The sequence below is a fragment of the Cucurbita pepo genome, chromosome LG03 (assembly GCF_002806865.2).
Source record: "Cucurbita pepo subsp. pepo cultivar mu-cu-16 chromosome LG03, ASM280686v2, whole genome shotgun sequence".
Taxonomy (NCBI): domain Eukaryota; kingdom Viridiplantae; phylum Streptophyta; class Magnoliopsida; order Cucurbitales; family Cucurbitaceae; genus Cucurbita; species Cucurbita pepo.
Window position 1 is genome coordinate 3629193 of NC_036640.1, and position 14425 is coordinate 3643617.

A 14425-nucleotide genomic window follows, 5' to 3' on the forward strand; every position below is an offset into this window, starting at 1 on the left:
AATATGTGCAAGCAGTGGACTTTGGGTTGTTACAAATGGTATCGGAGCCAGACACTGAGCAATGTGCCAGCGAGGACGTTGGGCCTCCAAGGGATAGATTGTGAAATCCTACCTTAGTTGGAGAACGAACTTGTCTTACGAAACATTCCTTATAAGGATCTATAAGGGTACTTCTCCCTATTATATGTGTTTTTAAAACTTTGAAGGGAAAACCCTAACACATTTTAAAACCTTGAGGGAAAGTCTAAAGATGACAATATCTACCAGCAATGGGCTTGAGCGGTTACACTGCTCAATTCAATTCAATAAAGAATATTGACATATTGAGAGACAAGATAACTTTGTGGTTTTACACAATTGATCATTACTTAAACCTAACATCATGTGTAAATACCTCTCTATTTTATCAAGCATCTTCTTAACAAATCAATGGTCATAATCAAAATTTGTCAAAACTTACGGACTAAGTAGCCAACCAACCATCGAAATACAAGTCCTAATCTGTAGTTAAACTAAGTTCATAGATAATCTTGCAAGTAGCTACACTAATATGTGTATTTCCATGCTCAGGTTCTTGGTTCACAGTCCAAGAGGTCTCAGATGCTTATAGTTCAACAATTGGATCTTTCTCCAACCTGCTCACGACAGTTGATTTGTCCATCACTTTCTCTTCGGTGGATCTCGGCTCAGTCCATGCTTCTTTAGTGTTTTAACATAATTTCTCAAGAATGTAAACTTGTTGCTCCCCAGATGATAGAAATAATCCCACGAATAAATTCCAGTTCTATGTAAGTCATCAAAAAGGATCCTACCAAATTCAAGCAATATGTTTGGATTCTTCAAAGTCAATACCAAAAGATTGCTAAANAGATGATAGAAATAATCCCACGAATAAATTCCAGTTCTATGTAAGTCATCAAAAAGGATCCTACCAAATTCAAGCAATATGTTTGGATTCTTCAAAGTCAATACCAAAAGATTGCTAAAGTTAATGGTAGCTAGTAGTTTCAAAGTACCTTACCCCATAGTTCCCAACTGGTTCTGCAGACATGATACTGACGTGACGTCGTCCAGAAATTACCTAAGTTTGAAACGTGCATTTAGTAATTGAATCTGATAAAACAAAATCAGTTAAAGTTCTAGATGATGTTGATATATCAGTAGAAGGATCGGATCATGAGAACGTGGCTAAACAGAAAATCGTGCTAAATGAACAGTTTGGCCAACCCACGTGCACCAGTTATTTTATACTCCAAACTCTAGAATATGGCTAATGATATCTCTATAAACCGATCGTGTCTGAATATCTTAAAGTCGGTGAAATTATTTACACTTAGTCCTAACCTAATCAGGTTTGAGTGTTCGAACCAATTTACATATACATCAACTAACTTTATGATATTAGTTTGTCATTACAATATTTAACGCTAGAAAAGTTGTAGGATGTATAGGGTGAGTATGGTATGACTTTCAGAATGGCAAGAAGTTAATTGTTTTTTTTTCAAAAGTATTTATAAAAGAAGTGTTTCATGGGGTGGGGCTCAAAGAGAAATAGTCCAAACCATAGAAGTCATCTATCTAGTTAGCTTGTTTTCTAATAGTCAAAATGCATGTGAGATCCCACGTTGGTTGGAAAAGGGAACGAAACATTGCTTATAAGGGTGTAGAAACTTCTCTCTTGTAGACGCATTTTAAAACTGAGACTGACAGCGATATGTAACGAGTCAAAACGGACAATACCTACTAGTAGTGGGCTTGGACTGTTACAAATGGTATCAAAGCCAGATACGGGGCGGTGTGCCAGCGAGAACGCTAGGTCCTCGAGGGGGGTGGATTGTTAGATCCCACATTGGTTGGAGAGGGGAACGAAACATTTTTTATAAGAGTGTGGAAACTTCTCCATAGTAAACGCATTTTAAAACCGTGAGGTTGATAGCGATACGTAATGGGCCAAAGCGGACAATATCTACTAGCAGTAGGCTTGAGTTGAAATATTTCATTTAAAAGCACTAGCCTTAAAAATCATCCAACCATCCAATTTGGCTATTTGACCATTGCCCATGATGAATTAGCTTGAGTTTTAGATAGAAAGATATATGAAACTAAAGTTGTTTTACAGTACCTTTTCACCCCCAATTGACCGAACCTTAGCATCAGCAGCTGGGCTATATACTCTCAAGAATTCAGCTGACAAGTTGAACACACTTCCATCTGCAAATTTAACCTCAACCTGAAAGTGAAATATTTAACGAACTGCATCATACTAAACAGTGTACGTGAAAAAGAAAAAACCATATTCACAAAATGAAGGCTAATAGCACATCAAAACATTCTGCAAAAGGATCTTCTAATGTAAGTTATGCTCCAAACCTAATTTCAAAGTCTATAAGAGAACATATATTGTGGGATCCCACATAGGTTGGAGAGGGGAACGAAACATTTCTTATAAAGGTGTGGAAACCTCTCCCTAGTAGACATGTTTTGAAATCGTGAGGCTGACGGGGATATGTAACGGTCCAAAGTGGACAATATCTACTAGCGGCAGACTTGAANTAGGTTGGAGAGGGGAACGAAACATTTCTTATAAGGGTGTGGAAACCTCTCCCTAGTAGACATGTTTTGAAATCGTGAGGCTAACGGGGATATGTAACAGTCCAAAGTGGACAATATCTACTAGCGGCAGACTTGAACTGTTACAAATGGTATCAGAGCCAGACACAGGGCGGTGTGCCAGCGAGGACGCTGGGCCCCCAAGGGGGTGGATTGTGAGATCCCACATTGGTTGGAGAGGGAAACGAAACATTTCTTATAAGGGCGTAGAAAACTATCCCTAGTAAACACATTTTAAAACCGTGAGGCTGACCAAAATGGACAATATGTGCTAGTGGTGCTAGTGGTGGGCTTGGACTATTACATATAGAGTTTCATCCTTGCNGAGGGAAACGAAACATTTCTTATAAGGGCGTAGAAAACTATCCCTAGTAAACACATTTTAAAACCGTGAGGCTGACCAAAGTGGACAATATGTGCTAGTGGTGGGCTTGGACTATTACATATATACAGTTGNACTATTACATATAGAGTTTCATCCTTGCAAGTCTCCACCTCCCATTGTCTTCTTCTGCCCCCTTTGATAGTATAAATCAACCCACCTTTTGAAGCAAACCCTTTCATCAGCTAAATACCACAGTTTTCACTAGAGATTAACCCATGCACCCCCAAAGAAGTGGTCACATAAATCTGATTCAAGCAAGTTAGGCCAACTTACCCATCTATCATTTATCCCCTTCCCATCCTCACAAAGATCACGGCATCCATTGAGAGACTATTTCGAAACTTGTAGTGTGGAAGGGCGACAAGGAGAAGAAAGGTACACACAATCTTGATTGAGAAACAATCAAGCTCCCCGAGAAGGAAGAAGGAGGATTGCAGATCTAGAACAGAAAAATACTTCCTTGTTGGTTAAGTGGATTTGGAATTTCATAAGGAAAAATATCATCATCTGCAAGGTAGGGAAAGGAGATGGCACACCGTTTTGGTTGGAAAATAGTGCCCTAAAAGACAAGTTTACCTCTATGTTTGCTATCATACAGAAAAAAGAAGCCTCAATGGCTAATTTATGGAATAATTCATTGCCTTCTTGAAATTTTTGGCCAAGGAGAAACCTGCAGGTAGGGAAATAGAGGAATGAACCAGCCTATCTGATGCTCTTGCCGTCGTTGTTCTCAATGATACTAACGATTTTTGGTCCTGGAATTTGGAAAAGATGGGGCTTTCTCATCAGAATCCCTCTCCAAGTTTCTATCCTCAGCTGGTGATCATGATAAAAACGACCTATATCTTTCCATTTGGAAAGGAAATTTTCCTAAAAAGTAGAAGTTTTTCCTTCATGCCTTAATACTCACGACAAGCTGCAAAGAAGATCTCCATGGATTAATATCTCTCCTAGTTGCTGCATTTTTTACAAATATGATGAGCAAACACATAGTCACCTTTTCATTTGGTGTAAACAGGCTAGATCTTTTTGGGAACACATCCTAGTGGCTTTTGGTTGGCAGACTGCCTTATCTAATGAAATTTGGGATATTCTCTGAGACATGTTCATTGAGCGGGTCTCTTTCTTGGGCGGGACATCAAGTACACGTATCTTTACCGATCAACCAATTTATTGCACATAAGAATAGTTTAAACATTAGATAACCTAAACTAAGGTAGTAAAACATTAAAGTAAAATAGTAACTTTATATATCCCTTTGTTAAAAGACCATATAATTGAATAATCCTATTACTTACTGAACGATTCTTCTTGGTCGATAGTAAAGGTAAAGGAATTGTACTACCTGGAAAGGTCTATTAATTCTTCCTCGTTAAGACTAAGTTTAGTGGTAAAATTTTAGTGTTTGTTTTTTGGTCTTTAGTTTTGGGCTCTTACCTAGCTATGTTGCTCGTGTGACTTGGTCTTAGCTTTAGTCTACCTTTTAGTTTCGAAGATTAGTAGGGGAAAGGCTTACATATTTTGAAAGGAGAAGGAGCAATTCTGATTCAAATCACCATTTTATAATCACAAACAAAAAACCAGAAATCAAAACCCGAGAATGGATCGATATAACAAGCACACTGAACCAGAATCGAAATCAGATGGAAAATCAAACGAAGATTAGCGGGGAAAAGGCTTACATATTTGGGGGNATGAAAAAAGAAATACAACGGACAGTTCCGATTCAAATCACCATTTTAAAATCACAAACAAAAAACCAGAAATCAAAACCCGAGAATGGATCGATATAACAAGCACACTGAACCAGAATCGAAATCAGATGGAAAATCAAACGAAGATTAGCGGGGAAAAGGCTTACATATTTGGGGGCGCGAAGAGCGAAACTGGTAATTTGCGGAGCATCAACGGTGGTATGGATCGTCCGGAAAGCCCTTTGCAAAGCTAACATCGTCTCTCTCATTCGTCTGGCCGACTGATTTTGGTTCGAGTTTCGCGCCTAACTGCTGTGGATTGGGATCGAACCACGGCCTCTTAACTTTTCTCAACATTATTCTGTAANTATGCAGAGTTAACATCGTCTCTCTGATTCGTTTGGCCGACTGATTTTGGTTCGAGTTTCGCGCCTAACTGCTGTGCATTGGGTTCGAACCACGGCCTCTTAACTTTTCTCAACATTATTCTGTAATAATTATATGAATATTTCAGATTTTCAAATTATTTCTAACTATTAATAATAAAACTATTTTTTTTAAATGATTAAAAAATTATTTATTAAAAATTATAACACCATGAGTTTTGGGTTAAATTTGTAGGTGGTTGTGAATGGTCAAAAATATTATTTTTTTATAATAAAAAATATATTTTAAAAATGAAAAAAAAATAATAATTTAGACTTTTGATTCCATTTAAAACCAACTAAAAAAAATTATATAGTTTTTTTTTTAATAAATAGAAAAATAAATAATATATATATATATATATATATATTGAGATCTCGTGTCAGTTCGGGAGGGAAATGAAACATTCCGTGGAAACTTCTTCTTAGTGGACGCGTTTTAAAATTTTGAAGGGAAGTTCGAAAAGAAAAGCCTAAAGATGATGATATCTGTTAGTGGTGGGCTTGGTCGGTTAAAAAGCGGTCCCTGTATTTATATTAAATTGCAAAAGGGGAATGATGGAGTACACCCCATTTGAACTTTTGCTTTAATATTGTGGATAAAATAGAAAAAGGTTGGGAGGTTAGGGACTATTTAGCAATTAAAATAATATTTGTGAATGTAAAGAGAAAAAGGTTCAATAATTATTAAAGCTGACGTGGAATGATTAGAAGAAGTAAAGGTGATATTCTTGGCAGACAAAACTATTCCATCATTTTGGTTTTTGGCCCAACAATTCTATCATTTTGGTTTTTGCCCCAACTATTCCATCATTTTGCTTTTTGACCCCTCAACTTCTCTCATTCACAAACCAAATTTGAAGTAAGCTTGAAGTTACTTTCACCCCATCATGAATGAAATCATGGGAGTTTTGTTTGATGAGAATATATTGTCCTTTATTATTATTATTTAGTTTTTATTTTGAAATTAAACGGGCCGAGCGCCCGCCCGCCCGCCCACCTTGTTGTAGTAGACGTGATAAAGGTATCTATCGAAATTAAAAACAAAGGATACCCTAATTTTCGGAAGAAATGACCCTGTAACTCGCCTCTATGCAACATTCATATACCATTTGTAACAGTTCAAGCCCATAGCTAACAGATATTGTTCGTCGTTAGCCTCACGGTTTTAAAACGCGGCTGTTCGAGAGAGGTTTCCATACTCTTGTAAGGAATGTTTTGTTCCCCTCTCCAACCGAGAGAGGTTTCCATAAGTTGGTATCAGATGTTAGTGATGTGTTGTGACTGTGAATGTTAGATATTTGAATAGTACATGTACTGTGGATAAGTATATTTTTTTAAATAATTAAAAAAGTATACAACAACGATCCAACCCGATTCATCTCGAAAATAGAGGGTTAGGTTGTGAACCCTATTTAAGTCATTCGGGTCATCAATCCAACGAACCCAGTTCGTGTATACTCGTGTAACTTGGTCAATATTCGTATTAATAAAATCTAATGGACTATCGTGTCAACATTTCATTACTGATCAAATATAATTATATGTGAAGATTCCATCCAAAAGTGATTATTGATTAGGATTAAATATAAACAAAATTCAAGTTTAGAAAGCATTTAATTCTTTTTTTTAAAAAAAAAATTAAGAACTAAATAAATACATGTAATTTATAATCCGTGACATTTTAATATAAAAATATCTCATATAAATCCTTATTCAAATTGATTTGGGTCCCTACATGTCTAGTTATTTGTATTCCCAACAAGAACGACCCTAGCCCTTCCCTACTCGGAAATCATTTTGTTTGAGAATAATATAAACATAAAATTTTAAAATGATTTGAACAGTGTAGAACTAAACATCAAAATGATTTGTTCCCGAACGCTATTCTTTCGACTTACTTAACAAATTGAAATGTTTCGACTAAAAACACTTCCTTTAGAACACTCTCAACACGTGTTTAGGGATTGTATACTCGAAAATATAAATTGCCCTCAACATAAATCTTGAAAACTTAAATTTTAGGACACCAAGAACTCTTGAGATGCCTTTCGTAAGGGCATCTTAGAATGTTCGGACATCTTATAAAACAAACGAAATATTCGTCGCCAATTCACTCGAGAAAATGAACATTTCCCCACATTAATATCAAGCTTTATATGCTCCTATTTGGACAAGCATGTGTGATTATTGAGCATGACAATGAAATNAAATATTCGTCGCCAATTCACTCGAGAAAATGAACATTTCCCCGCATTAATATCAAGCTTTATATGCTCCTATTTGGACAAGCATGTGTGATTATTGAGCATGACAATGAAATAAAAAGGTAATTACAGCCATTCAAAGAACTGATGAAATATGACCCAAGTTCACAATGTGGAATAAATGTAAGCTTTAGAGGAAGAGAGTTTAGTGAGAGAACGTATCGACAAAGTAGCCACTGCTGTTCCCGAGCGAGTAAATATCGTCTTCTTCGAGCTGATTGAATTTTGGAACGCCATCATCCCATGAAGGAAGTGAATCCAAACTATCAAACTGTACAGAGTTCGGTTTCATAATCGATAGAGATTCATTCATTGAAGAACAATACTCCAAGGAAAACGATGCGTGGCTGTCGGTTTCTGATTGGCCTGTCCACATTTCATATCCAATGCCTTTGCACACCAGATTACTAGAACCACCTGATATCATATGAGCTGCCACTTGGTTTATTTCCTTTGTCTCAAAATCTAAATTTGGCATTGCCTCTTGTTTTCTTAATGGATTTGATGCAATAAACAGCTTTTCTTTCAGTCTATCTGTTTTTTCAGTAGGTCTTTTGTGTGTCGATGGATCCAAACCAAGTTGCTTCAATCTCTTTTTGATTCGAGTGTTCCAATGGTTCTTGATTTCATTATCCGTTCGGCCCGGAAAATGTGCTGCGATTTTCGACCACCTGTAAGAGTTAGCGTAAAACCATGTGAATTTGGTTTGTAGATTTGAAACAAAAAGGAGAAAAACGAAATGAAGTCTGTTTCATTTCATTACCTGTTACCAAGAAGAGAATGAAGGTGAATGATTTGATTCTCTTCCGTTTCTGTGAAAGCGCCTCTCTTGAGATCGGGCCTCAGGTAATTGATCCATCTTAGTCTGCAACTCTTTCCACATCTTAGCAAACCTTCACCATAGAAAAGAAAATGGTCCGTAAAAAATCTCGGGTTTGTTCGGGAGCTGTTGAGAATTCGATAAAACATACCCATATGGTCGTTTTCTAAACGTTGTTTCTTTTAATATGTTTTCACCGATGACTTTCTTTTTAGAACATTTTGTTCTTCATTTCTTAGAGCATGATCCTATGAATGGTATATATGGATGATGATTTCAAGTCATTTTGAAGAAAAAAGTAAGAAAGTTACTTTTAAAAACAAACGCTAAGGGAAGCTTTTTAACAACATGTTTAGTTGACTACCTTTTTTTTCGCACCTAGTTTCACTAGAGGTCTATTTTCGTAGAATAATAGATATAAGACATTGTTTCTTATAAAGCTATATGATCTTGAACCATCACAATCAACTCGACACTCAACTACACTTCTTAAAAACAGTATTCAGATCCCGTTTGACGAAACGAGAAAACAAACAAACTCGAAATTTAGAAACAATGTTACGTGGAGCCGGTTAGCAACAAGAAGGAAGAAAATACCTGCAAGTTTAGGCACCAATCTCCAGCAATGAATTCCATTGTTGAGGATGAAGTTCATGAGCTTATGATCTTCCTCGACAGTCCAGGGGCCTCGTTTCAGTCCGACCTTGTCGCAGCATGGCTGTCGTCCCATATCTCGATATCGATGGAAGTGAATGAAATAGTTTGCATGAGTTTAATGCCATGGAACTGATGCTTAAAAAGGAGCTAAGGAACTTTGACAAAGATGGTGCCAGTTCACTGAAACATATAAAAAAAACAAAAGAAAAAAGGAAGGATGTTGTGTAAAANGAACTTTGACAAAGATGGTGCCAGTTCACTGAAACATATAAAAAAAACAAAAGAAAAAAGGAAGGATGTTGTGTAAAAGGGTGATAAATGATTGAAATGGAAAAAAGCATTCAAGTCCAAAGAAAAGAAAGGCATGGAGCAGTGTGATTATTGAATAGCCAAACCCCAAAACACCTCTCTTATTCTAATATTAGTTTAAAGAACCAAATCCAAAACAGATATGCCACAAAGATTCCTTTCTCTTCTTCAAGGCTGGCCACTTTTGTTTTTGGAAGACAACTCCTAAGTGTCTTTAATTCTATTTTTAACTATTATCTTTCCTGGAAAATTCAATGTTCATAAGAGTCAATGAGATTAAATTTTGATGCCATTTGAGCCCAAAACGCTGGAAACTTGACTTCTGGGTATGTGATCTATCCATTGTATTCAAAAGTTTCTTAGATTTCTAAGAGAAAATTTGATTACTCATACGATTTTGAGGAAAAAAACACTTGAATTCACTTGGGTTTTTTGAACTTATCCAGTTTCTTAGATTTCTAAGCTTGAAGTTTCAGGAAAATCATCATTCTAATTTGATTGCTGATGCAACTTTGAGCAATGAAATGAAAAAAAAACTCAAATTCATCAGGGTTTTCTTTGATCATTCAAAAGATAAGCAAATGTTTCTTAGATTCACAAGCATGAAATTTCCAAGCGGAAATTTGATTACTGATGCAATTTTGAGCAAAGGCAACACCAGAATTCACTTGGGCATTTTATCATACAGTTTATGAGCAAAAGTTCATCGGGTTTCCAAGCTTGAAAAATTCATCATTCCAAGAGGAAATTTGATTACTGATGCAATTTTGAGCAAAGCCAACACCAGAATTCACTTGGGCATTTTATCATACACTTTATGAGCAAAAGTTCATCGGATTTCCAAGCTTGAAAAATTCATCATTCCAAGAGGAAATTTGATTACTGATGCAATTTTGAGCAAAGCCAACACCAGAATTCACTTGGGCATTTTATCATACACTTTATGAGCAAAAGTTCATCGGATTTCCAAGCTTGAAAAATTCATCATTCCAAGAGGAAATTTGATTACTGATGCAATTTTGAGCAAAGCCAACACCAGAATTCACTTGGGCATTTTATCATACACTTTATGAGCAAAAGTTCATCGGATTTCCAAGCTTGAAAAATTCATCATTCCAAGAAGGAATTTGAGCAAAAACAACATAATTCACTCTAGTTTTTTATCATTCATTTCATAAGCAAAAGATCCTCAGAGTTCCAAGCAAGAATATTACAGGGCAGTTCATCTTTCCACAAGGAAAATTGACATAAGACTAAGAACACACGAATTCACAAAGGGTCTTTCAATTCAAGCAGGATAATACATAATAATGAAGCTAAAATTGCATAGAAGAGAGAGAGAGAGAGAAACAAAAGGAGAACAGAGAAGGAATCACCAATGGAGGAGTAAGCACAGCAGAGCAGACAAGAAGGGTCACTCAAAATGATATCATTCCGAGAGGGAAACCCCATTCGGCAATCCAATTTCTACGCACATTCTTCAACATCCATAATGGTTTCTGAAAATGTAAGGCAACTCCGCTCATCTCCATTTTCTCTCTCTCTCTTTATGATCATACCGGCAGAGGCATTCACCATTTCTTTGGAGAAGAACATCATAGAATCCTTCGCCACACCTCTTTTTCTTTTTTTTTCTTTTTTTTTTTTGACCATCCACAAAAATTTCTACCATTACAAATCTATTTTAATAGCATTACTCGAATTCCCGATTATATAGTATATCATCGAGTTGAATCGTGTTGGTATGAACCGTGCCACGAGACAAATTTTTGAGGTAGTATATTATCGGGTTAAACTAAACAGCTTCTCGAGAAGACCTAGAAAATATTGTACTATAAATTTGTTATTGTAAGTGTGTAGTGATGTGCGTGAATGAGTACCGTCGATCAGATTAAACTGTTTATCTACGGATGAAAAAAAAAAAAAGTCGAGTGAACGAAATAAAAACAGTGATGCTTGCACTTTCCCGGTTGAATTGCTTTACCTAATCAAGAATTCGAGAATGTTCGTGTAACTACCCAAGCCTACCGCTAGCAGATATTGTCCTTCCCGATTGAGTTGTTTTACCCAATCAATAACTCGAGAATGTTCATGTAACAGTCCAAGTCTACCACTAACAGATATTGTCTGCTTTGGAGTTGACTTTCTCGATTGAATTGTTTTACATAATCAAGAATTCGAGAATGTTCATGTAACGGCTCAAACCCACTATTGTAGTAGATATTGTTTGATTGGACGTTACATATCGTCGTCAGCCTCACGGTTTTAAAACGCGTCTTTTAGGAAGAGGTTTCTACACCGTTACCAGGAATGCTTCGTTCCCCTCTCCAACCGAGGTGAGATCTCACCGTTCATGTGCCACTATAGACAAATTATAAAACTAAAATCCCGATTAAACATGTTCGAGATCATGTGCTCGTTTGAAATAATCATTAATTTAAAATTTTAATTAATATTCTAAAATTTAGGGTATAAATTGATAAATTATAAATATAACAATAAAAATTAAATAATGATTAGAAGTACAAATGGAATGAATTTCAAAATTTATGTTCTAAAATAGTGTTTTAAGGTACTAATAATTATCATGATAATTAATCACCCCGGAAATATAGCCGTTGCAAAAAGGAATTACCGAGCTGAATTGCATTCAAATACGAAAAGAAAATCCGACCGTTGGAGAATTCATCACTTTAATCTAATCCATTTCTCCAGATTCTTCCGCAGAGTTCGACGAAAAAAAATTGTTCGTTCTCTTGTTGATGATCTTCTTCGCCGATTCGAATCTGATCTGAAAATGGTGCAAGAAGGATCGGCAGCAAGCGCTTCAGAATCAGAACAACGAGCGATTGAATCGAGACCACTCGAAAGTGGAAATGATGCGGATAGTTTTTTTAGCCCTAGATTCAAATCGGCGGCAGCCATGGCTGGCTGGGACGAAGAGGCGCTTCTAATCGCGAGCCTCGTCGTCGACGACACGCCTGAGAGAGAGTTCCAGCAGAAGAAACGGTCTGTTCTGCATCGCAAAAGTCCTACGTCGGGTTCGAGAAGGTAAATATATATTGATTTTGTTTCTTCTCTTGTTTTTCGATGTGAGAAATGAAGATATGTCAGCGGATTTTAGGTTTTTGTTTCTATTTCTGCTTTGTTCCGATTGAAATTGGAGTTCATACCTTGTTTTTCGTAGGAAACGAAGGATTTCGACTAGCAAAATTTCGATTCCGGTGGCTGTTCTTGACCTCGATGCAGAAGAACCGACCGTGAAAGGTATGGATTTCCATTTTGAGTTACCAAATTTAAGTTCCAAGTTATGGAGTTGCTGTTTACTTAGGTTCTTGAAAATCTTCTTATAGGTGGTTGAATTTTCAAAATTGTGTCCGTTTTCAAATTCGACAGAGAAAATAACTCTTGTGCCTATGAACAGATGATGCTACAAAACAAGATCCAGAAACTGCAGAGGCTGAACCAAAGAAAAGTGAATCGTTGATTGAACAAAAAGCTGGTGCTTCTTCTCTATCATGTTCAACTCTCCCATGCATTGATAAGCTCAGAGAAGAGCTCTCTTGTGCTGTAAGGATATTCTCTCACCTTTGATGTTTGAGCCTTTTAGATGCTTATTTCATTCCTAATTGTTTCATTTTTTTTGTTAATTCTTTTCACAGATTTGCTTGGAAATTTGCTTTGAACCTAGTACCACACCTTGTGGACACAGGTAACCCATAACTGACTGATTGTTCTTTCATGATCATTACCTACGAACACCAAAATTTGGAAACTAAACTTATAATTAAACTCATTTTTAAAAGTAAAACTCTGCAAACGACAAATTTAAATAAGCGTAACCGTTCAAGAATGATATAGGTTAATTTTGTTGATTCGCTGTATCTCTAAGTTTTCAAGCATTCATATTGTGAATTGTTCTTGCACTTTCAATCTTATTTTGAACGTTTGAATTTGATCTTATTTTGAACGTTTGAATTTGATGTTCTGGTTAAATTATGGGATAGACACACAGAATTTGTTCATAATCCTTACCTCCAAATTTTACAAACACGAAAATTTAGAGACTAAGCTTTTTAACTCATTTTTAAAGGTAAAATTCTGCAAACTACATATTTGTTCGAGTGATCTCTGTATCACTAAGTTTTCATGCATTCATATTGTGGGTTGTTTATACTATCAATCTTATTTGGAACCTTTGAATTTGTTGTTCTATTTTAATTCTTGGTTGACACAAAATTTATTCATAATCCTTACCTACAAACACGAAAATTTGGAGACTAAACTTGTAATTAAAGTCATTTTTCAAGGTAAAACTTCGCAAACTACAAATTAAAATAAGCGTAACAATGGTAATAGATTAATTTGGTTGATTATGACTAAGTTTTCATGCGTTCATATGTAGTTTCTGCAAGAAATGTCTAAGATCTGCGGCTGACAGATGCGGAAAAAGGTGCCCTAAATGCAGGCAGCTAATAAGGTTTGAATTTGCCACTCAAATCAGTTGGATCATTTCATTTTCAGACATTATTGCTTATACATTTCTTCTTGGATTTCTTTATTGATCTTACAATGCAGCAATGGGAGATCCTGCACCGTTAATACAGTTCTTTGGAACACAATACAACTTCTCTTTCCCCAGGAGGTTGAAGCAAGGAAGGTAGTAGCAAAAGAGTGTAGTAGCCATGAGAAGAAGGTTCAAGACCCGGAAAAGGCCTTTTATAGTAGTCTGCAGAACCATAATACACAAGCAACCGACACGTCGAGTAGGCGTGGTAGTAGTTCAAGAAGAAGAGGGGAAATAACAGTTCGAGGCGACGAGGATGGTGAACGGGACAACAGGGTGATGCAGCAAGCTGCGTCTTCGAATGCTGAAAGCAGAGTCCCATCCAGAATGCACCGTAGAAGCATTCGATCAATGAGGATGGCGACTCGAGATGCAGATGTAAGTAGTAGGAGAGGTACGCCAGACCAAGATCAGGATGCTGCTTTGGCATTGAGGCTACAGAGGGAAGAGTTTATGGAGGCTTTTAGAGACACTCCAGTGCAAACCAGAAGAAGCTCGCTGTCCTTGGCTAGAGCCAATCTTAGAGAAATGGCTTCTAGGGCGGCTGTTAGTCGCCACCACCGGAATTTATAACCTTGTACTCATCGACTAATCTCATGATACAACTGTTAGTGTCCCGTCCTACAACATTGGGTTGTAATAAAGTCTTTGAATCTGCTTATTTGAACTCGAGATTGAGACCATAACTAGG

General features: G+C 36.6%; 3 protein-coding genes across 5 annotated transcripts; 1 reads left to right on the top strand and 2 right to left on the bottom strand.

Moving 5' to 3' along the window:
- Positions 1–296: 296 nt before the first annotated feature.
- LOC111791650 lies at positions 297–5162 on the bottom strand. 3 transcript variants are annotated; one of them, XM_023673074.1, is made up of 5 exons: positions 5059–5162; positions 4857–4931; positions 2123–2230; positions 1022–1081; positions 297–808 (listed from the first exon to the last, which is right to left on the bottom strand). In XM_023673074.1, the coding sequence occupies exons 1-5, from the start codon at positions 5071–5073 to the stop codon at positions 797–799; spliced, it is 270 nt and encodes an 89-aa protein (XP_023528842.1). In that variant the 5' UTR covers positions 5074–5162; the 3' UTR covers positions 297–796. The 3 variants fall into 3 exon arrangements, with proteins under 3 accessions (XP_023528842.1, XP_023528841.1, XP_023528840.1); XM_023673073.1 differs by lacking the exon at positions 5059–5162 and having other exon boundaries at positions 4857–5034; XM_023673072.1 differs by lacking the exons at positions 297–808; positions 5059–5162 and adding an exon at positions 862–928 and having other exon boundaries at positions 4857–5034.
- Positions 5163–7374: 2212 nt separating this feature from the next.
- On the bottom strand, positions 7375–10821 carry LOC111791649 (transcription factor MYB20-like). The gene is made up of 4 exons (XM_023673071.1): positions 10544–10821; positions 8799–9038; positions 8145–8274; positions 7375–8052 (listed from the first exon to the last, which is right to left on the bottom strand). The coding sequence occupies exons 2-4, from the start codon at positions 8929–8931 to the stop codon at positions 7527–7529; spliced, it is 789 nt and encodes a 262-aa protein (XP_023528839.1). The 5' UTR covers positions 8932–9038; positions 10544–10821; the 3' UTR covers positions 7375–7526.
- A 1054-nt stretch (positions 10822–11875) lies between these two features.
- LOC111790881 (E3 ubiquitin-protein ligase TRIM39-like) lies at positions 11876–14401 on the top strand. The gene is made up of 6 exons (XM_023671988.1): positions 11876–12218; positions 12355–12434; positions 12592–12737; positions 12830–12879; positions 13573–13647; positions 13746–14401. Exons 1-6 carry the CDS (start codon positions 11965–11967, stop codon positions 14305–14307), a joined length of 1167 nt encoding a protein of 388 aa, XP_023527756.1. The 5' UTR covers positions 11876–11964; the 3' UTR covers positions 14308–14401.
- Positions 14402–14425: the final 24 nt, after the last annotated feature.